At 39.1% G+C, this 21,652-nt stretch overlaps 1 protein-coding gene and 2 long non-coding RNA genes across 3 annotated transcripts in view; 2 read left to right on the top strand and 1 right to left on the bottom strand.

Moving 5' to 3' along the window:
* Window positions 1–604: 604 nt before the first annotated feature.
* LOC118496483 lies at window positions 605–19,915 on the top strand. Its single transcript, XR_004899069.1, has 3 exons — window positions 605–614; window positions 3,768–3,771; window positions 19,798–19,915. It is a non-coding gene; the product is annotated as an uncharacterized LOC118496483 (long non-coding RNA).
* Window positions 1,494–21,652, bottom strand: part of lhfpl4a (LHFPL tetraspan subfamily member 4a) — a 28,816-nt gene continuing 8,657 nt past the window's right edge. Inside the window, exons 2-4 of the mRNA XM_031286794.2 lie at window positions 6,848–7,084; window positions 5,079–5,095; window positions 1,494–2,507 (exon numbers count right to left, since the gene is read on the bottom strand). Coding sequence (XP_031142654.1) covers window positions 2,454–2,507; window positions 5,079–5,095; window positions 6,848–7,084 — 308 coding nt within the window. The 3' untranslated portion in view covers window positions 1,494–2,453. The remainder of the gene's footprint in view (window positions 2,508–5,078; window positions 5,096–6,847; window positions 7,085–21,652) is intronic.
* LOC116041019 lies at window positions 7,705–19,770 on the top strand. The gene is made up of 3 exons (XR_004102823.1): window positions 7,705–7,928; window positions 16,458–16,461; window positions 19,757–19,770. It is a non-coding gene; the product is annotated as an uncharacterized LOC116041019 (long non-coding RNA).

Here is a 21,652-nt window from a genome sequence, read left to right as displayed (position 1 = left end):
TATTCTCCCAGCAATCTCTTAGTCATGGTACCAGTGGTGTAGTCCACGTGATACGCAGGTATACACAGCATACCCACTAAGAAAGCTCCAGGATTTCCATATACCAACTTAAAAATGCCCAGTGACACGGAACAACATACTTTCCATTATATTTTTTATATATTTTGAATTGTCATCTGTGTTCTTTTTCTTCACATAGGCTAAATAAAGGTATTTTCACCGTAAATTGGTGCATTAAAGCGTATCCAAATGCAGAAAATGAAGTTGCTGACGCTCAAAACTTCCCTGGGGGAATGATATGCACCCCCTTCCCCAAAGGCAGATTCTGGCCCATATATATAGGCCAATATATATACAGTACAGTATACCCACTACAATACATTAGACTACACCACTGTACAGTACGGCTCTGCTGTAATGGCACGTTGTTTGCAACTAATTTAGTTTTTTGGGTCCCTTTTATAATACGACCATACTGAAACTGATAAATATATGTTTTTTGTCCACTGATTTCCAATACGTGAAATAATTCTTTTTACTCATTGGTAACATTTTTGCAATTTGGGTTAGGTTTGGGTTAAAAGTGTTAAGGGTTTGGGTTAAAAGGGTTAGGGGTTTGGGTTAAAAACGTTAGGGGTTTGGGTTAAAAGGGTTAGGGGTTTGGGTTGACTGGTTATGCTGATGACGCTCACTAGCGCTCACCTCCTCATGAATAGGTGGCGCTCATCAGGATGATATTTACAAGTTTGCTTAATCTGTCGTGGAACACTCCTATGACAAACCTTACAGAAAAAGAAGTAATATTTGAAAACGTTCTTGCATGAGACCCAATATATTTCAGTTTGGCTACTTTTAGGCTACTTTTATCAGGGGGATGGGGGCAGTGCCTTGGAAGGACTTGGACCCTTAATCTCTCAGTATTTCTAAAATCCTGGCTACGGCCCTACCCATAATAAGATAAACATGTATATCTAACATCGCTGCAAGGATTCAATGGTAGGACACCAAGTCACAGTATATTCTGCTGACTAATACCCATGTTACAGAGGAAACAATTTGAGGTGATTTAGTCCTCTTTAAGGACCTTTGTCTTTGTTTTTGGGGTTATGTGCTGTGATTTTGTCACATTTATAATTCCTATGACTTATACAAGTTTATTCAAAAAAGCAAATAAGTGACATCACCTTAGCACAATGCAGCACTTGGGGCTTCCTTCTGAGAGAAGGCCGACTCATACAGCCATATTCACACGGTCTTAAGACATCTGTAGAGTAAACTGATCACTGTATGCTGGAACCTTATACTGGAGTAAACTGCACACTGGTAAAAGGGTAGTACAAGTGAGTGAACTCAGACAAAAAAACGTGATTTCTAAGTCTGACTTGGACAGCTGCAATTCAGTTCAGCAATTAAACTTTTTACTTTATACTGTAGGGTGGAATACTACAATAGAAGGCTTGTTTTGAGGCCGGGTTGATGCAGGGAAAGCGTGATTTTTTTTGTATCAAACAAATTGTAATACACAATCACTTTGAGCCACAGACCCCTGCTTTTTTGTGGAATATCCAGCAAAGATATCCATTTTATTCCCATTTGTCTAATCCCACCGAATCAGTAGTGAGGAGTCATATAAACACAATGGATTTGCACATACTCCAATGCTCTTCTGGCACAAGGAACACTGAAACCAGGTTATAAATACTATACTCGAATGCATTAGAGTCAGATGAGGTTTTGTTGTCGGCTGTTTTCGTCAGCAATAATGTTATTTACATTGTTAAGTATGTACAGTAGAGAATCTCCCAGAGATGTTAGGTTCTGTAAAGCTGCGATGGGGTACTCCTTTAAATTTCTCACATTTGAAAGTCCTTAGATGAAGAGCCATTCAAGTCAGTGTTGAAGTGTTTTGAATGTTTAGTTATGGACTTGCCGCTGTATTGCGAGTCTCGACTCTCATCACTGTACCAGGAGTATCAATAATTGCTTTCTGAAGCAATGAATGTACACAACACACAAACTCAGTCATTAAATAGCAATTTTTGAAATAAATCATTAATAAATCATAGATGGACATTATGGTTCTTCATCTTAAGGTTTGAATTTCTCACACAAATCAAGACTTTAAATACAGTAAATCTTTTTTTTTTCCATCATAAAGGTATTCGTTGAGAAAGTCAAGTGTTAAATGCACTGTACAACCTTGTATAATTTTCTTTTTTTGAAAATATAGTTTTCCCAGTGCATTTTTTTTTTTTTTATCTTAGAGAATCCTGTACACTTGGTGTCTGCATTAAGATTGGGTGATATCCTGATCATTGGAGAGAAGAGAAGAATAGAGGTGGAGAAGAGAGGAGAGGGAAAGAAACAGATGGAGAAGAGAAGAGAAGAGAAGAGAAGAGAAGAGAAGAGAAGAGAAGAGAAGAGAAGACACGTTGTCCAGTGCCATAGTTGTCTCAGTGAAGACGCTGCACTCCATACCTTGGCTCTCTTCTGTCCCGCACCTCAATCTGAAAAAAAACAAACAAGGAAGATTCTTATTGTACTCATTTAGAGACGTATGAAAAATAAATTGAAAATCACGAATCCACATGTAGTACAAGCATTTTGTAAGAAAAAAAACAAATGTTTATTAGTCATAAAGGTCTCCTCTATAACTTATAAAAAGTCCTAAGAGATCCAACTTGTGGAAAGTATTATACAAAAATACTGAAATCGGTGATGTCACTATTTCCCATTGCAGCCCATGTTAAGTGGAGACACTAAAGGTATATAGGTCAACTATTTTAACTAACATATATCACCATGAAACTTCCCCAGTTGATTGTTTACATTAAGACAATCTTTTTTTGTATTACAAGTTTTCTGAACTTTTATGTTCAATTATGCAAATGAGATATTTATCTTATAAAATATGTGCTAATTTGCAAAAATACCATACCATTGCTCCACTTTTTTGCTTCCTAAAATAATATTTTAAAGGGTAACTTTTTTTCAACCTGGACCCTTATTTTCCTATGTTTTTGTGTCTAAGTGATAAATGGAGTCTGGTGGGTTTGGCGATGTGATTTTGTGGCTGTTTCATGTTAAACAAAAATGATCTTACTCTTAAAATAAAAGGTCTATCTCTGTGGGGATCCTTTCCGTAATGCTGTCAGACACTTAGAATAATAATCTGAACCTCAGTAGCAAAAACAGCACTTTTAGTGGATGGAAACTGACAGTGTGCATTTTCCATTGCAGCCCGGTTCGTGGCTGCCGGTTACAGCGTTCTCACTCAAAACTGGAACACTGGAAAAAAGATTTCAATATTTCAAAGATTTTTTTATTCACATTAGTCACTTAGACACCAATGCATGGGGAAATAGGGTCCACATTGAAAAATACCAAAACATCCTATCCAACCTTTTGATTACAAATTAGCACATATTTAATTAGACAATGTCTAATTTGCATAATTAAACATAAAAGTTCAGAAAACTTGTAATACAAAAAACTATTATCTTAATGTAAACAATTAACTGCTAGTTAAAATGTATTTTCTCAATTCACCTGTAGTGTCACCACTTACTGTAATGTGGTTAAATGGGTTAAAATAAGTAGGCAACATTTATTATGTAACTCCAGTTAAGTGTGAAGTACGAAGTCCAGAAAAGCGGCTTCAGAGCAACTGGTTTGTAAATACAGCTCTTAACGTAAGTCAGACTGTACACTGAAAACTATTAGCTTTTTGTGGATAGTGAAAGCTAGCTTTCAAGCCGAGGCAACAGTTACGTCTGCACAGGTCATAGACTGTATAAGGAATAGGTTAATAGAAGAAGTACAGAGAGAACGTGTAGCAGGACAATTTAGCAGGACATTTGGTCTGTGCACTCCGCTTCCCGTCACCGAGGGCGTGTGCTGGCTGCTTAGTGACCCGCGAGCGTGCTCCATACACTTTCAACTACTTTCAACAAATCTTCTACACCCCTGCACCACTTAGCCTATGCATAAGAAGCTACTGTTTTATGTCTGTCTTATTCGGTTGCATGTTTTCATACAAAAAGGATCTTTACACACATTATCAGAGCTGAATATTTGATGACTGCAGTGTTATATTTTATGTAGTCTTGATTTAGATGTTTACAGTAGAGCTGAAGATCGTTGCCCAAACCCGATGGGACCCGTCATTTTACGCGTGCTTGGGCTTGCACTCCGGGTTGTGCGGTAAATGAACGGTCGGGTGATGCGTTTTGATTAGCGCGAAAATGGATGCTGAGGAGGTGAAACGGAGACTGGCCTCTGGAGGACTTATTTTATTTCTTTGTTCCAACTTCCAAGTGGCCTATAGCCTACGTTAGTCATGAATAAATCTTAAAATGTTAAAAAATGTATAAATGACTCATTATTGACAAAAGGCAAAAGAGCTGTTTGAGTGCACACATTTGAGTAATGTTGGGCTGTAAACGGGTTCGGGCTTTTAAACAGCTGTCAATCAAAATGTACTTGTTTGGCTCGGGCCGAATTCTGTCAAGCTCGGGCCTTGTCGGGCCTAATTTATAAGGCCCAATTACATCTCTAGTTTACAGTGCTCATTTACATTTAAAAGGGTTGTAAATCTGGTTCTTCAAGTTAATTGTAGCAAACCATAGTCAACTTTATTCAAATAAAACATACTTTTCCACAAAGTAGCGGCTAGTGAAGATGCTGAGTGGCTAGTAGCTTTTGTAAAACCGCTAGCCACAGTGGTTGGTGATCAAAAAAGTTAATGTCAAGCCCTGCCCCTTGGAAATCTCAAATGAACTGAGTGGTTCCAGATTTGATATGCATTTTTTTAAATTAATCTGGCAATGCCAGGTCTGGTCCAGTTCGTATGAGCAGTAATAAATGACCATACAATCTGCTGGGATTCCCAATCTGTGGGATTGTTGATGAATACTAGCAGGACAAAAGACTCCTTCACTACCACTGTCCGCTAATGTGGCTGGGCACTGTAAAATGCTCAAAAGCTAATGGGGCTTCACACAGGCACATGTGAACATAATCCTCAAAATAATGCACACATAATGTGACACAAAACTATGAAGCAAAAGTCAACTTACCCTTGACACAGCAAAATCTGCAAGGATAAAAGAACAAAAGTGTTGGCATAAACACGATGAAGAAAGAGCAGAAAAAACTGCATATTTGTGTAAAACATGAATCGGCTTATGTAAGTACGAGTTAACCATTATGTGTGGGTAAAAAACAACATTTTTTTAACCTATGTCCAGCTTAAGATTCATTTATGAGCTTCTCATAGTGGATTTATTGAAATACTTAACAGTATATTTGAATGTAAATCCACATTTCTTTTGCATTATGGACCTAATGCTGATGCAGTTTACTTTTTTACCTATGTCACCTACATGGACAACAAAAGCTTTCATGGACAGTTTTGTTTTATCAGTTGATATAAAGAAGCTACAGCTAAAGAAGCGTTAGATGCATTTCATGTGTAAAATCACTGAGACTGTCAATGAGGTTAATCAGATAAAAACAGAAAGACACGCCCACGCTCTGGAATATCTCCAGTTACCATGGAAACCATCATGGAGATGGACCGTCGGAGAACTGAGACATCTTATGTCACTTTTCTCTCTTTATCTCTCAGTCTCTTCCTCTCACTCCTCCTCTCTCCTTCATTCTATCTTGCTCTCTATCTGTCTGTATATATCTCAGTCTATGTATTATGTCATATCTCTTTCACCCTAGCTGTTTCTTTTTGTGTTGTTGAACATCGATCACATAATCCTTATGTAGGGAGACTTTTTTATAGCTTTGCATTGTGTCTTTTATTCTTGCCCCTCCACTGCCTAGTTCTGCCATTCCTTTCCTCCTCTTCCTCTCTTTCCATACAGCTGAAACAATGCTATTCGAGCGTCCTGATGCAACATCGTGCAAACTGTCAGAAACCCTCTGGAGGACGTTCTCCCACTCTGGAACACAGCACCGAAAGCAATTTGGCTGGAGTTACTGAGGTCAGTTTGGAGTGCAGTCATTTTTCAGCTGGGCAAATCTTGTTCATGTTAATGACCTCACAGTTGAGGCCTAAAAATAAGACAGGTTTATATGGTAATGTGGTTTTAAAGGCTTATAGAACCAGTGTGTAGGGTTTAGTGGCATCTAGCGGTGGCTGAAGACCCCTTCCTTCAGCCCTCCCTTTCCAAGTGTATAGAAGAACCTATAAAGGCCTTCTCAAGAGCCAGTGTTTGTTTTCTCTTTTCTGGGCTACTGTAGAAATATGGCAGTGCTTATTATAAGCTAAAAAAGCCAAAACAAGTCTTAGTTTCAAACATAATTATGAATATTATATTCCATTTCTGCCAATAGATCCCCCGAATTACACACTGGCCCTCACATGCATTGGTTCAAGTTGGAAGAAAACAGCCAATAGTTATGTAATGTTGCAAAAAGTCATTATCTTGTAATTGATCAGATTTGATCTACATTATTCTTTCAATTTCATCATATATCCACAAAAAACTAAAACAACATCCAGGCTTTCCCATTTTGCCTTTCCTACAGTGATTGTCTAATCATAGCTTAGGAAGTGTAACTAGGATTGGAAGATCTGTCAACTTTTGAATTTTTGCACACGTTGATGTACCTACCTACTGAAGACCTACTCTATCTGTAAAGTGTCTCGAGATAACTCTTGTTATGATTTGATACTATAAATATAATTGAATTGAAAAAGAATTGATTTGATGTAGTGTGCATGGAGCTGTAGAGTGATAACAATGCTGCTCCTTATTTTCATGTCTTCTACATGGATCATGATGATGAGAGCTGATGAGAATGCTGACTGTTTCGTTATTCCTTTACTAACCTTTGTTGTCTGTCTGCAAATCATCAAGATAGAAATCTGTCTGCCGGTTGCCCAGGACGAAGGCCAGGAAGGAGAGGATGAGGGCGTCCAGGATGCCCATGATGGCCAGCATATAGGCCCAGCGTACAGAGCAATCGCCCAGGGAGTATTTCCCCGCCTGCTCCCCGCACATGTCCCGGATGACTTCGGCGTCCCATCCGTCGGGAAAGATCATGCAACCCAGCACCAGGCACACTCCTGCAACAGGTCACAGAGGAAGAGAGAAGCAGGGTTAAAGTGAGAACTGGGGGAGTTGGATATGTGGGGTATGAAGGCAGAGATTAGTGGAGAAGGGGAAAGAGAAGAGAGTGCAAGGGAGAAAAAGGATGATGTGAGGAGTAAGGGTGAGGACAAAGAGATTTTTAACAACAGAAGGAGAAGATAAGTAGTTGAGGTGGTAAAAGCAAGTTGTCGGTTTGCTTTATACCAAATAGAGCAGAGACTTAAGATCTTATACTGAGTCCAGCTTTTTCTTCACGTCCTTTGATAGTGATAGTGCAGTTACCTTGCTTAGAATAGAATGATTGTTTGGGTTGAAATAAGTACGTTTGTTAAGTAATTTATAAAGTTATGCATGTAAATTATGTAAAATAGTTTAATGCTGAATCCCAATTCTCTGTTTTACCCCTTCCCCTTACCCCTTCCCCTTAGTTTTGCATGTTCACGTGAGAGTGAGGGCTATACCAATTCTCGTTTTGATCGAGGGCTAGGGCTAAGGGGAAGTGGTAGATACCCCTTAAAACAAAGCATTTTCACAAGCTTACTTGGAAACCAAGGGGTACCCAGAGTATCATAAATGTAAGTATTTTCGGCTTAAATAATTGATTTAAAAATTACGACAGTCTTGTTTTGTGCTCTACACAGTCCTGTACATATATATTTGCAACCATGTTCTTAATTGAAACATTTTTTAAATCGCTATCTTGCTACGCTAATGTTACATTGCTGATTTGCACAACAGTCCCGCATTTCTCTGACTAGCCTTGAATGGACTCCATGGCAGCCAGCTAGCGATGATGTATGATGACGTAACCGAAACCAAGTGGTGTCTCATTTCATAGGGGTATGTTTTCACTACGTGGACTTTCACGGTCTTTGATTAGAAACTTATTTGTGATACGTCAAAGACAAACATAATCTGGGAAAAAATGCATTCCCCTCAGAAGGTAACTGAAGATGCAGTTTTGTTATAGGGGAATGTAAATTTGTAGGAGACAGAGTTGGTATATTTACGGTGCACGGCAGCTGGATTATCGTGATACCACGAGATCACACAATAATCCGTCTTGTCAGGCTTCAAGTAATGTGTTTGTGTGCAACAACCAGCAGTTCGGACCAATCAGCGTCCGGTGAGGAGCTACTGGCAGCTACGGCCAAGGTTTAGGTGTTTGTGATGGCTGCGACTGTTTTTTTGAAAATGTCTTCCCTTAGCCAAACAGTTTCCAATGATGACTTCTCAGATGGCTCTGTGTACCAAACCATCTGGCGCGGTTACTGGTATATACTGTAGGTGCACTTATAGCCGTTCTTTAATCGGTCATGTTGTGCACTTCCACACATACTGTATGTACTGTATATGTGTTTGTGTGTGTGTGTGCATCTGTGTATACATGCATTTGAGCCATAACCTTTCCTTTACTACTGTCAACCATGGAGACAGGCTTATCCCAGGAAACACCACATAGTAACACCAAATAGGTCATCCATTAAGGTAACAGGGCTCACAAAGTTTAGAGGCATTTCCTTTCCCAAAAAGAGGTAATTAAATATAGTATATGTCAACCTTTGTCTCTATGCTTGCACACAAACCTGCATGCACTCACACCCACAAACAAAAGTGAGTGCACACATATCCACAGGCACATACAGTACAAAGCCCTTTAGGGAAATGCATACATGCAATTTCGACACTACAACCAAAATGGTAATCTATACTTTACACCTCTGCTCATTCATCAAAGTGAGCATCACTGGGGAGCTGATTGTGCCATATACCTTGCTCACCAGCACTGTTTAAATAGCAGTCAGCCTTTACCTGAGGGCCTGTAAGTAAAGCAGTGGGCTCCACTGGGAGATGGGGAACATACATGGCAGACATCACACTGAATCTTCATTCCAGGCCAGACATGTCTTTTCCACGGGCAACATCACTTGTGATACACATGAAAGTCAGACAGATTTGGCTGAGTTGGTGATTATTACGCTTCAGTCCAATAAATGTTCAAAATATTTAACATCTGGAACTCTATTGGTGTGCAATTGTGAATATTTTAAGTGCTGTGTGTGTCTATTGAAGAATGTTGGGCAGCATTCAAACACAGTAGCTGTTGTGTGGAATGAGACTTAGGCCTACAGGAACACAGATCACTGGCTGAAATGTAAAACAGAGGATTATTGCATTGTTTCAGTAAACAACAAGTTTAGACAAACTACTGATGCATCACTCCTGAGTCCTCTATCCCTGTCCATACAGAGAATTCTTTTGAAAGATTTCCATTAGCTGATGCATTCGTTAAAGTCCAACTGAAATGACAGAAGATCTTGGGAGATGCATCAGAAATGCTCTTTTTACCTTAGAGTGGGCAGGCTTGTGTATGTGTTTGATTGATAGCTCAGCCTGCAGGCGCACTGAGACACAATATAAACCAACTTGTGCTGGTAACCGGCGCTCACAAGCTAAGGACAAACAACATTTTGTCCGACATTAACGTGGTTAAATGATCTAAATAGCTATCTAGACTGCAAACTGATGTTAGCGGCACAGTTTTTTGGATTTAGCATGGTAGTTTGGTAGATCGTTCAGCAAGTCAGGGTGCAGTACATAGTGCGGGGAAGTTCGGGTGTCAAGGGTCTGGACCTCTATGAACTTTAAAGTTTTTCCGGTTTTCCAGTATTAGTATTAGGCATTGCACACCGTTTAAGTCATAAGAGTACACACAGAGCACATTAATGGGATGTGCCACTACTGAATGGAAATCTATTTTTGCTTCATTGTCCTTGTGTCAAATCCAGCATAGAAGTTTGTTGGGCCGAAAGATCTCATTGGTGAGCACATAATGCTGTGGTAAGCCCTTGAGGGAAAACATGTATCAGTCACTGCTAAAACCAAGCTGAAAGTGAGTTTAGTACACTGTTGTAGGTTACAATGCTTCAATGTTGATTGCTAGGAGTTAGTTTGGTTACAACAAACTGAGTAGGTAAGAAAAAGTGAGGGGGAGCTCAATTGCATCTCAATTGGGGTTTTTACTGCGGTTTGCGACACACAGCCTCTTGTCTGTTTACAGTCAGCTCTGTGCAATGTACACAAAGCAAATAGCCAATAATTTGTTCGCCACCGGTGGAAAATTAAAAAAAAAATAAAGATTTTGACAGCTGCATGTTCAAAGGACCATTAGTGGATTTTTATTATTATTATTATTATTATTATTATTATTATTATTATTATTATTATTATTATAGTTTAGAAGGAATATTGTCTTTTTTTTTAAATAAGGGAAAACCGCAATATTATTGTGCATGTAAACATAGTCAGCGTGTGTTTCACCATCAACCAATATTACAACAGTGACTACTGACTACGCAAATTCAAGTGAAATGGTTTGATTGCCTATGTGCAAAGAATTCCTCTTTTGAGACAAACAATAATATTCCATATTTTTTCCATTTATTTTTTTAGATTTTGTGCTTTATCGCACAGCTTACAGTATAAACATAGGGAGGAAATACAGGGGGAGAGTGGTGTATGACAAAGTTCCCAGGCAAGAATTGGACAGGGGCCGTTGGGGTTAAATGATAACCATAACCATTAGGCCATTGGACACTCCAATCTTTTTCTTTTTTTTCCTGAAAAGAGAACACAGGACTGTAAAGAGTATGTCTGTAAGCTGTGGCAGAAAACAAACATGCAATTTAATTTCATCTGGACTGAAAAACAGGAAAAGAATTTCAACAAAGTGCAGGAAAAAGTTGTGCGTGTAGGGTCTAAAGGTGATGGATCTGAGTATATTAAAGTAAAGTCATATGGTTGAACCCTGTCACATTAGTGATTCCCTCTGAAGACCCCGTGTTTCACCCACTAGCCATCCATCATGAGAAAATGGTGGGTGGTGAACTCATGGCAACAGATAAGGGTGGATGTCAGATTAGTCACCACTTCTCTGTGTAAAGCAGAACACCATGCAAATATGAGGAGTCTTATTTCAGGCTGAGACGTACACCAGTTGAAAATGTGATCGCTTCTCAGACAAAATAATTGCAGGCGTAATGAGAGAATGTAATGAGAAAAAGTATAATGACGATAATACAGTAAGTAATGAGAGTAAAGAGAATGGAAGAGCAATGGAAGTAATTGTGAGAAATCATCATGTTATGAGATAATAACATCATTAACTGAGTAATGAGTGGCAGGTAACATGTGTTATGGGTTTATGATGAATGTTTCCCCATATGGCATGAAACTCGTTCAAAGATATTGAGCATGGACTTTTTGAAAATGTGGTTGCAGAGCCACATGAAGAATCCTGATGGACAAAATACTTCAGCCTGATGGCAGCTCATTAACCAATCATTTTCCTTTGTATTATTATATTTGGTGGAAATATTGTCCACCAGCCTAAAACACATAAGACGTCATGGTGTGTTTGTGCTGTGAGCAATAAAAATCACATTTTCTGAATCTAATCATGTTTTGGCATGAAATTAAATCTTACTCTGTGATATCATTTGATGTGATGGAAAATACTTGGGTTTCATTTTCGTAGCTAATTGTACTCAAGAAAGTAATTGCTGTGATCTCGTAAGAGGGTGACATTGCTAAGCATGTGTCCAACGGGACAACAAGCACAAGTCGTTGGACAAAACGGATAAACCTGGAAAAACCCGGGTGTTGGTGAACTTTCTTTGGAAGTTGAAAACGAAGGTGAACAAGAAAATCCCAGCCCAAACAACCTACCTTGTTTGCAACCTGTTGTTAGTCTGACGGCTCATGCAGGTTGCATGGTTGGGCCTATTTTTTTAGCAATGCGGCCGGATTGTAAGATTCTGAGAGCAATTACTCTGGTGAGCACAAAGCAGTCAGCGTCAGTAAAGGAACACATGCGGTAGTTCTTTTGCGGCGTTCAGGTGGCTGTGTATTTTAAACGTGTACAAAAACACAAACATATTTTTTCTTTTCCGTTAAGAACCCGCCTCCTGACAGGTTAGATCCTCGAGTCAGCGAGGCTTTGTTGAGATTTTGGAGGTGTCCGCGAATCACATGATTAATATAATTTTGTTCAGTTCAAAGATATGTAGCCGCTGAGTTTGTTCACTTTTTTTCTTCATCTAAGTGATCAATACATACAACAGTAAGTGGACACATCACCATTCACCAGCAGTGACAGGAGCTCCACTGCTTAAAGCTACTCATCCAGTTGGTTCAGTTTGAAGATCCCTTGCAAATAATACATGTACTGAACACCTCTAGTTAGCTTTTCTGAGACAAAGTAATCTATTAAAAAAGTGATTCAACAATTTAACAATCCATTAATTCCAAAAATAAATATCATTAAACGTTACGTAGATATTTAGCATATTGTAGAAAATCCTTTTCTTTCAGTACTGCAGGGCAGTAATGACCGTGTGACATGCCCTTTCCTCTATCTGCACTTCTCTATTTTCAACTCAAGCATTTAAGTGGGCACCGGCAGGTTAAGAATAACCCCCACCTTCCTACAACCCAAGAAAAGACCTTTGAAGTTGTTGGGGGTTTTCCTCTTCCTTCCTGACCCCAATCTCTCAAGACACTGCATTCTGAACTTGGAGGGGACGAACTTCAAAGGCGGAAAGAGAAGGGATCGAACAGAGGGGGAGGATTGGAGGCAGCGAGACACAGAGAGAGCTGAAGAATGAAAGCGAAAGACGGTTCGTAGGAAGTAGGAGAAAGAAAGCAAGATGGCTAACTGCTGCTTCACTCCATTGTATCATTTCTCTCATCTCAGTTCATCACTTCTTGTCTTTTATTTTTATCGCAGCATTCACAGCCCGTCAGCTGTTAGAAATAAGGCATCAAAGCAGATCAAACTAATAGAAACATTTGGAAAGACGTTGCCAGGACATGTTTGTGATCCAACTAGGTGAAATTACTGGGAAACAATTTATTTATAGTGCCCTAAAGTTATTTATAGACTTATTAAATAACTAATTTGTCAGACTTTCTCATCTACTATGTGCACACAGATCATTTTCTTCATTCTAGACAAACAACCAAAACTGATTATATAAGAAGTCTAAAAATACAATCAGTGTACTATATATAAGTGTGAAGTATTTTTGATGGGAGCAGATCCAGGCTCCACAGTATTCGTCCTGAGCAGCTGGGCTCATGACGCAATCCAGCACTGTGTCCTGTGCTCTGACTGAGTTAATTTATGAAAGCATACAATCCATGCAGTGTAGTGCACATACAAAGTAATTCATATAAGCACACGCTCACACATAGACACACCCCTTCACTCAAATGCAGATTGGATTTCCGGTGGGACACGGGTTGACGTGGCCGTGCATTTGTGCAACCGCCGGACTCTGTGCACACATTAGTTATAAAAAAATGGGCATGGCAAAAGTATAGGGCTAGCATAATGTTTCTGTCGACCACACAATGTAATTTTCATGTAAATCGGATGATGTTTGTCATATAAGGCTGACTTCCTGTTGTCAGCAGGTGGCACTATGACTATAAGTCAATATTGGCATGTAGATCTCCTCAGGCCTGGACTCTTATTAAGCATGAGAAATTTCAGGCAGAGTAATTAGTAACATTGATTACATTTCTTCTATGTTTGAGATATCCCGTTATATATGTATTATATATTTACTGTGGCTACATAACTTCCACTGGAGAATCACATGGCCTTCTGTATTTTCCAGAAGTCTAAAAGCTAACCACAAGGCTGTATTTATAACCAAACTGTAACCTCCTGTAAAAAGGCCTCCTTGTGGAAGGAGTCTGAAGTCCAACACAGAGCAGAGAAGTGAAAAGGTGTGAACATGACTTCATAAATAGATCACTGTGTCCACTCTATAATAAATTTGTCTGAGATCAGCCCTTCCCTCTGCTACAGTTTCTAGACCTTGGCCTGCTGTCCTCCATCTATCTAATGGACGGTCTCCTCGCTGATATAGAGCTTTTTATGGAGTTGGGATCAAGCCTTGTGTGTGTGTGTGTGTGTGTGTGTGTGTGTGTGTGTGTGTGTGTGTGTGTGTGTGTGTGTGTGTGTGTGTGTGTGTGTGTGTGTGTGTGTGTGTGTGTGTGTGTGTGTGGGTTTTGCTGAAGGGGGCACTTTACAAGATGTTGCTGCCGCGAGGGTTCACTGGCCCACGTGGCATGGAGCTTTCACTCTTTTTTCCCCTCTTTCATTCTGTCATTACACCTTGTCACTCCTACTACATACTGTAAATTCTCCCTCTGTCCTTTTTCATTTTTTATATATATATATTTATATATATTTTTATATATATATATATATATATATGTCATTTATTAACTATAATTGGGGAATGTAAGCTGAGCATAATGCTCTCTCCCAATAACATCTTGATTTTTATTCATAAATTTCCACTTTTCCACACCAAATTGTTGACCTTGCCTAAAATGTTACATGTGATACTTTTACCAAACCAATTTCTAGGGATTTAAAACCCTAAACTCCTGTGCCAGCAACTCCTGTCCCCTCTCTCTTTCTTTTCCCTTTTCCTTTATCTTTTCCTCACTCATCCTTGTGTCCTTCACCGGCTGAGGAGGAAGTTGCTGGCACGGGTCCTGAATCTGGAAAGAGCATTGGCAAGCGTACAGAGGCTTGCACATAACCATATAATGTGTCATCTCGGAAGTCCAAGCATCGTTTTTTATTGAGGCACGCAAAGCAGTTTTGTGATATACTGAGGGATCAGTTAGTGGTCCCCTCTGGCAATCCATCTAATTCATAATTAGAAGAAGAGTATCTCTATGATCCAGCACTGATACTGAAACTACAGTTTACCACACTGGATTTTACATGTAGCGTTGTTGTTCTGATCTTCTGATCATTGTGGTTTGATAATATAGAGCTGTTTTTCTGAATACCATGAGATTTGGGAAGTTTACAGTTTACAGCGTTATGGCAAATGTACAATAATCCTAAAATGATCGTGTTTAATGACTGATTTGACAACATTGAGATGGTGTACACAGCCAGGGCCAGCCCTAGACTTTTGGGGGCCCTAAGCAGGGTTAGGTTTGGGGGACCCCATTAATTGCAACTTGTTGCCACTTTACTCCACTTCAACTTAAATTTCTGGGAGTAATAATCAATGAAAAATAAAGCTGGAAGCCACATATACATCATATTAAGGCCAAAATATCCAAATCAATTGCAATACTGTAAAAAACCAAACACCTATTAAATCAACGCTCATTGTACACGTTGTATTGTTCCTTCATACTGCCATACATTACTTACTGTTTGGAAGTGTGGGGAAACACTTATAAAACAAACACTGAACCTATATTCATCCTTCAAAAGATAGCCTTAAGAATTGTAAATTAAACCACTTATAGAGCACCAACTAATCCACTTTTCATCAAACTAAAAGCACTAAAATTCAAAGATATTGTTGACTTTAAAACTGCAAAAATCATGTACAAAGTAAATAATCAACAGTATCCAAGGGCTGTTTGGCCGAAGAGATGAAATCATGTACAACAATGAGCAATTTTAAGAGACTGATGATGATAGATGAATATATTAAATGGATACGAAAAGGATAGTATTGTATACTGACTGTATGGTTCCTGGGCTTATATTCTAAGTGTAGTTTGGATGGGTTATTATTCGGTTTGATACAAATTCTTGTACAAGGAAACGAAGTAAATAGATGGAAAAGAAAAAGATGTGTATATGTGTGTGGGTGTGTATGCATGTATGTATGTATGCCTGTGTGTCTGTGTATGCATGTGTTTATGTGCGTGTAGGTTGGTAGATTTATGGTACATGTATGTGTATGTAAACATATATAAATAAGTGAAGCATCAAATTGTCTTGTATTTAACTAAAGTATGAAATAGAAAAAGGGGATAGGACCAGAATAGTTTGTTTTTAACTTCTTCCTACTCCTTTTGAACATGGGTATTTCTTATTTTAATCACTTACAATAATTTTGGAAGATTGTGCTGAGATGTACATGTTCTTATTTAGCTGTTATTTTTTTATTTTATTATATATATATATATATATATATATATATATATATATATTTTAGGCACACATAATGTACCAATAAGTATGTAAAGACTAAAGTGTGACCTATTAGCGGCAACACTATAGTTAAAGGTGCACTATGAGTTCCTGCATGGTCACTTCTGTTGACGTTCCAAGTAAATTCCAAACAAAACAGCAGCATGCTCGTCCCTCCCCCCATGTTTCCGTAACTGCCATGACTAACTGTCACTAAACCCCACCCCCTCCCCCAACCATCTTGTCGGTGATTGGCTGGAGTGGTTTGTTGTATTTTGGTGCACAGCCTGTGCCCCTAGTGTTTGTTTGATGTTTACGAGCCCTGTGTTGTCTCCTGAGACCGGGCTTTTTCACAGTGTATTCAGGGGGCAGGCAGCTAGTGGATCAAGGAGCGATGCCTACGATTTGAGACAAAAATTAAATTGCGCTGAAACCATGCAGGAACTCATAGTGCACCTTTAAATAGACTGCAGGAAATACAGTGCTTGTCTGTTACCTCCTAACCTTATAAATGGTCCTTCTCAGGGCCTTTTTCTGGATCAGCCCAGTATCCTCAGGAATTATGTCCATATTAGGCGATTCTGCACATGGTTATTTGTATCCAATACCAATGTTTAGTGCAAAAGCAGGAAGTGGTACAGACTGGCAGTCAACATTCACTTTTTTATTAACTGTAACCATGATGTTATGATTCTGATTTTGATGATGTTTCCCTAACATTAACCAAGCAATTTAGTTGTCTAACCCTTACCATACTGTAACCATCCTTTTGCCATAACTATGGCCTCTCTAACCAAGCTAACCATACAGTAGTTGCCGTCTGCCATAATATAAAAAGCAAGAATTTTAAAACATTGGCATTATATACAATGGAAGTAAATGGAAAGTTGTTTGTTGCATTCACAGCAATGTTCAGGTTTACCTGGATAATCCACAGAGCATAAAAAATGACTTCTAAGGAAAAGTGTTGACAGTGAGTTGGATTATCTATAGTTATAGTTAATATCTCAAAACCTGGACAAGTAAATCCAAAACTGAATGAGAAAAGTTTTTATATTTATTATTTGGGTGAATCGACAACTTTAGCAGGAACAAGAACACAGTTGACAGGTTTGATTCCCCACAAAAGCAATCTGCTTATCAACCTCCCAGCTGTCTTTTTCATCGTGTCCTAAGCAACGCAACAAATGCTAGCATGCCCTGTCATTGCAGATTGCTTTAAAAACATCGGCAAAGTACCTCAACTATAAAATAGTACTGTCAAACATTTAAATATTTAATCGCGATTAATCGCATTAATGTCATAGTTAACTCGCAATTAATCAATATTTATCGCACATTTTTATCTATTCTAAATGTCCCTAGATTTCTTTTTGTTCAATTATTTTTTCTCATTTTAATGCTCTTATCAACATGGAAAAGTGGATCGACTTGGTTTATGCTTTTGTCATCAAGTGGCATTTCAGACTGGACGTGCTGCGATGATAACTCAGTTCACAACGACAAAACACACAGATCACTTTGGTCTTGTCAATGGAACCATTTGGCAACTTTTTAAAAGTAAACTTGCCATTCAGAATCTTATTGGCATCCATTTCGGCGTCTCGCGCTCGCCATCCACTCAAAACGTAACAGTAGCCTACTATTCTTTGGCCGGCTCGCAAGCCCAACAGGCACGTGTGCGGTGGGCCTGTTATTTTGTTTCTGGTCTAGCTAGATCCGGTGTGGTGTTGTAGTTTTTCTGACGTTACTAGTTGTTGCAACAGCATGTGAAAAAAACTACAAAGTTTGCTATGCCAAAAAGAACGTTAATCTCGCGCCTTTAAAATGGGTTTGCGTTAACGCCGTTAATAACGCGTTTAACTGACGATGATGAAGCACTGCTATAAAATGCAAATAGCTAGTTCACTTAACTGCTACTTTAAAAGAAAAATGCATTTAAATGGCTCCTGGTCAAACTAGTTGAACTAAAGGAGGGAACCACTGAATAAACTGTCCTGTACAGTATATGCATGAGTTAAAACACCCTTGATCATAATGTGATCATGATGAAAACCCTGAGCTGCAAAGTCTCATCTTCAAAAGAATATAGCTTGTTTAACAGTCTTAAATGCCTTAGATAAAGCCTGATACAAGCCTGATACACAGAATGAGAATGAACAATATATCCTTTTGACATGGAGGTATATATGTTATTCAGTAAACTTTGCATATTAATGAGAAGCTGGATGATGTATAGTAGAGAAATTTCCATTTTCTTCCCCTCATACATCTCATCAACATGCTTTAGGAGCTTTCTCTCTCTTTCAACTGCTTTCTTTCTCTCTCTTACACACACACACACACACACACACACACACACAGAGTGCACAATGCTGAGAAGGGTCAAAGGAATCCATTATTCAGTTGTCAGGATATTTTTAGAAACACCCCGGTGACTTTGAAATTATTTATTAAGCGCCTGATAATTAAAACATGTACGTTTGGTTGGGAAAAGCCGGCCAGAAATCTCAGAGAGAGAGGGCATGATAGAGAAAGAGAGGGAGAGGCAGGGATATCCCTCGGGGAACCTCTTCTCTCTCTCTCTCTCTCTCTCTCTCTCTCTCTGTGTCTCTCTCTCTCTCTCTCTCTCTCTCTCTCTCTCTCTCTCTCTCTCTCTCTCTCTCTCTGTAGTTCTATACTTAACTCGACCACTGCAGCATTTATTTAGCTCCTGCTGGAAACACATGCACGTAGGTGCATTTATCTACATACAAGCACTGGCGCTACCACTCATACTGTATGAAGCTATACACATGAACAAACACCAAAAACACACGCACATGGTCATTACACATTTACTAGTGCAGAAAAAAAAAAATACACTACACTGGCTCCAGAGAAGAGCCATCATATACACATTTACCCACTGTTTTACATGGTCACGTGAACGGATGCATGTGTGGCCACGCAGACACATGCGCTAATACACACATGCTGGAAATAAGATATTCAAATATTTTTTCCATTTAATTTAACAAATTAATTTAGAACAGTAAAAAGTCAGTTTCACCTGAACTCCTTAGTAGGTTTCCATCACTTTTTAATGTACAACCCTGCCAATCAGAATTGAGTATTCACCCAGACCATGGTATAACAGTTGCTATCACTATCGTAGATTTGAGGCGGTATGGCCCTACTCTACCTCGTAGTTGGCTCAGTAGGCCGTTACCATCTCTTGGTATGCTGGATCACCCATCCGCGTAAATATTGACCTGCTCGACCGCGGCACTGTAAGATGATGTAGTATTAAGGATGACAACGGTAAGGAGTAGTATAACGAAAAAAACTCCATGTAAGGAGGAAGTTTGGGGTGGTGGATGGGTCAAATAAAACACAGGACTTTCACCTGTGAGACTGGTGTTTATGTCCTGTGTGAAACCAAATGTCCATGTTGACTTTTTCAAAAATTTTCAAATTTTTCAAAAACTGTAACATTCCTTACGTAACATTCTTAACTAATGCCACAAACATAAGCATTTTAACCCAAACCACAATCTTTTCCTAAACCCAACCAAGTAACGTTAGTTTTGTTTGGATTGTAACGGGGCTCCCTGAGCAATAAAAACTGACGCCAAAGAGTCCTGACCACGCTAACTGTGACTGTTACCATGTGAATAGATGATAACAGCTTTCTGAACCTATTAGTAGGTGTAGCAGGCCCCTTCTAACCCATATCTATGAGGCTGATAACCACTGATAACGCCCATTCAATGGAGTGTTAACTTTCGAAACGGGTGAGTGAATTGGCAGAAGGCTGATCTAATTGCCACAAATTACTTTTGATGTACGCCTGTTTCTGAAACCATAAATCCAACCATATGCCTGTTGGATCAGACCACCATGACTGAAGTGAAACATGGGGCTGGCATCACAAAGCTGCTACATTAAGTCAAAATGGCATGTCATTTGCTGTGCACATCTTATCTAAGCAGCTCCAGAGTGCCTGCATGTATTAACCCCATTACAAAGCAAACCATAACCATGTACATTAACTTTTACTCCCCAAGAAGATGAGCGTCCAGGGTGCAAGTGTCAGTAGTAGGATAGAAGCAGATTTTTCGTTTTGCATTTCTTAGAGACAGAGATGATCTGGGGGCATCTAGTGTGGCTGTGTTAGCTAATAATGTGACATATGGATGTGAATATTAATGTCAATGTGTTCTGAATATGATCAATGCTTTTCTTTCACCAGAATTCTGCTGTTTCTGGCTTGTGTCATTCATGAACAAATTGTAGATTCCCAGTTAAAACTCAGCAGTTACTTTTCAGTTGGGCACAATGATGATCTACCTGAGGGAGCACAGAAATGGTGAGTAATGATGAATAATCATAAAGTAATGATGCATTCCTAGTAACAGCTCAGTGTAATATATACTTATATTACTTGAGAAAACAGAAAATAGTAACTAATATGTACATATTAGGGCTTGATTAGTTATATCAAGTGTTATTTAGCAGGTGATTCAGGGTTAGTCACAGACATTGAGCAAAGAGTCACTGTGCTGATTCATGATGATATGTTGCCGCTAACTAACTAGGAGTCAGCTATAAGTAATCTATCATTGTCTACTATAACCCTTAATCCATAATTATTTAGGACCTACTTAGCAATGGTTCAATAATTACCAGTTAGCAATGGTTTGGAGGCACAGATCTTAAGAAAATCCAATATGGTCGAATTCACAACATTGCTGGTATCACCTAATGTATAATTTCAAATCCAATCAAATTTTTTGTGATCTGGAGTACTTCAAAAACAGAGAAGCTCCAGTTGTTTAAAAGAAACAAAAATATGGTACATTCATGATTTCTTCATCTATGTAGCTGATCATCAGTCATACAGTCAATATGTAGGAAAGAACAGGGGTGGGACAGGCCTATTGGTGGAAGAGCCTACTGAATCATGACAATATAAGCCTCATATTATATTGCTATGATGTTCAAGCTAGGTGTCGGGATTTACCCTGCAGACATCTGAGGAGCACCATAGTCCTCATAAATCGACTGGAGTTTAGAATTCTAACACAAAGATAGCTTAAGGTAACGGACATCCGGCCGAAAAGAACATACTGGAGAATTTCCGGCAGCAACGGAGCAATCCCGGAAGTGGAAGGTCGTGGATATAGACTAGGCGGGGCCTGACAAGCTAGTGTGATCCAAAACAAACCCGCTTCAGCCGGTAACCTATGGCTTTGGCTCAGCCATACATGTTAAAACCTGAGTCTGATCCCGAAACACAGGCAGAACAACCCGAACCAGCTTCGCAACCTAGACTGGAGCAAGACGTTTCAGAGTGGCAAGTTTTTTTAAAGCTTTAGTGCGTAACTTCTTGATATTAATGAACGTCCGTTACATTCAAGCCGTTGCCAAATGAGTTGCTACAAAGCTAATTAAGACTATCAGCTCCACACAACTCTCTCTGTATTTCTCAGTATGGCTATGTTCAGAAGATTGTGTCGTCTGGTGACTTTCA

This window comes from Sander lucioperca, chromosome 12, assembly GCF_008315115.2.
Source record: "Sander lucioperca isolate FBNREF2018 chromosome 12, SLUC_FBN_1.2, whole genome shotgun sequence".
NCBI lineage: Eukaryota > Metazoa > Chordata > Actinopteri > Perciformes > Percidae > Sander > Sander lucioperca.
Note: the sequence above shows the minus strand (reverse complement) of the source record. Positions and strands in the feature narration are given on the sequence as shown.